General features: G+C 33.2%; 1 protein-coding gene across 1 annotated transcript in view; it reads right to left on the bottom strand.

The window, feature by feature from the left end:
• Positions 1-873, bottom strand: part of ALS2CR11 (amyotrophic lateral sclerosis 2 (juvenile) chromosome region, candidate 11) — a 230,230-nt gene that overhangs the window by 199,776 nt on the left and 29,581 nt on the right. The window contains 1 exon segment of the mRNA XM_012655124.1: positions 761-790. Coding sequence (XP_012510578.1) covers positions 761-790 — 30 coding nt within the window.

The following is an 873-nucleotide window of genomic DNA, read 5'->3' as shown; positions in this document are numbered from 1 at the left end:
TACAAATGTTTTGGTTATATGAATTGCTTTTGTAAAGTTAGAGTCAAAGTTATAAGTGTGTCCATCACCCATATAGTGTGCCTGGTACCTGTTAGGTGTGAATTTACCTATCCCCTCCTCATACCTCTCACTTGCTTGATTTCCACTGAATTTTATTACCATATGTCCACATGAATGTTGATCTATAAGTTTCAATTTAGTAGTGAGTACGTGTGGTTTTTGTTCTTCCATTCTTGTGACACTTCAAACAATAGTCTGTAGTTCCACCCAGGTTGTTACAAAAGGTATTATTAGTTCACCATTTTTTTATGGCTGAGTAATACACCATGGTATACATATACCACATTTTATTGATCCACTCATGTATTGATAGGCACTTGGGTTGTTTCCACATCTTAGCGATTATGAATTGTGCTGCTATAAACATCCAAGTGTAAGTGTCTTTTTGATAAAATATCTTTTTTTACTTTGGGTACCTTAAGTTTTTAAAATATCTAAACTGGTATGTCCTGTTTCTGTATTTATCTTATCATATCCTCAAGATATTGTTTAACTTTTTCCCTACCTCCCTAAATTTCTGTAAACTTAAAGTTAGTTCTAGATATAGCTTGGTTCCATTTGTGTTAAACATTTTTGATCACAGTAAGTCATAAGTAATGCTGCATACCTCATACTGTATAACTACAGAAAGTACATGATGTTAAATTATCTATAATGTTAGCTATGCAAAATTCATGCTCTTGGTTAAAGTGGTGACTACCACATCTCTATTGTAGCGAAAGAGTTTCTCCTTTGCAATAATCTATGCACTGCTACTGTGGCACCACGCAACTATCTTGCTCCTCAATAACCTTTTTTTTTTTTTTTTTTTTT

The sequence above is a fragment of the Propithecus coquereli genome, unplaced genomic scaffold (genome assembly GCF_000956105.1).
Source record: "Propithecus coquereli isolate 6110/MARCELLA unplaced genomic scaffold, Pcoq_1.0 Scaffold113, whole genome shotgun sequence".
Taxonomy (NCBI): Eukaryota; Metazoa; Chordata; class Mammalia; order Primates; family Indriidae; genus Propithecus; species Propithecus coquereli.
Note: the sequence above shows the minus strand (reverse complement) of the source record. Positions and strands in the feature narration are given on the sequence as shown.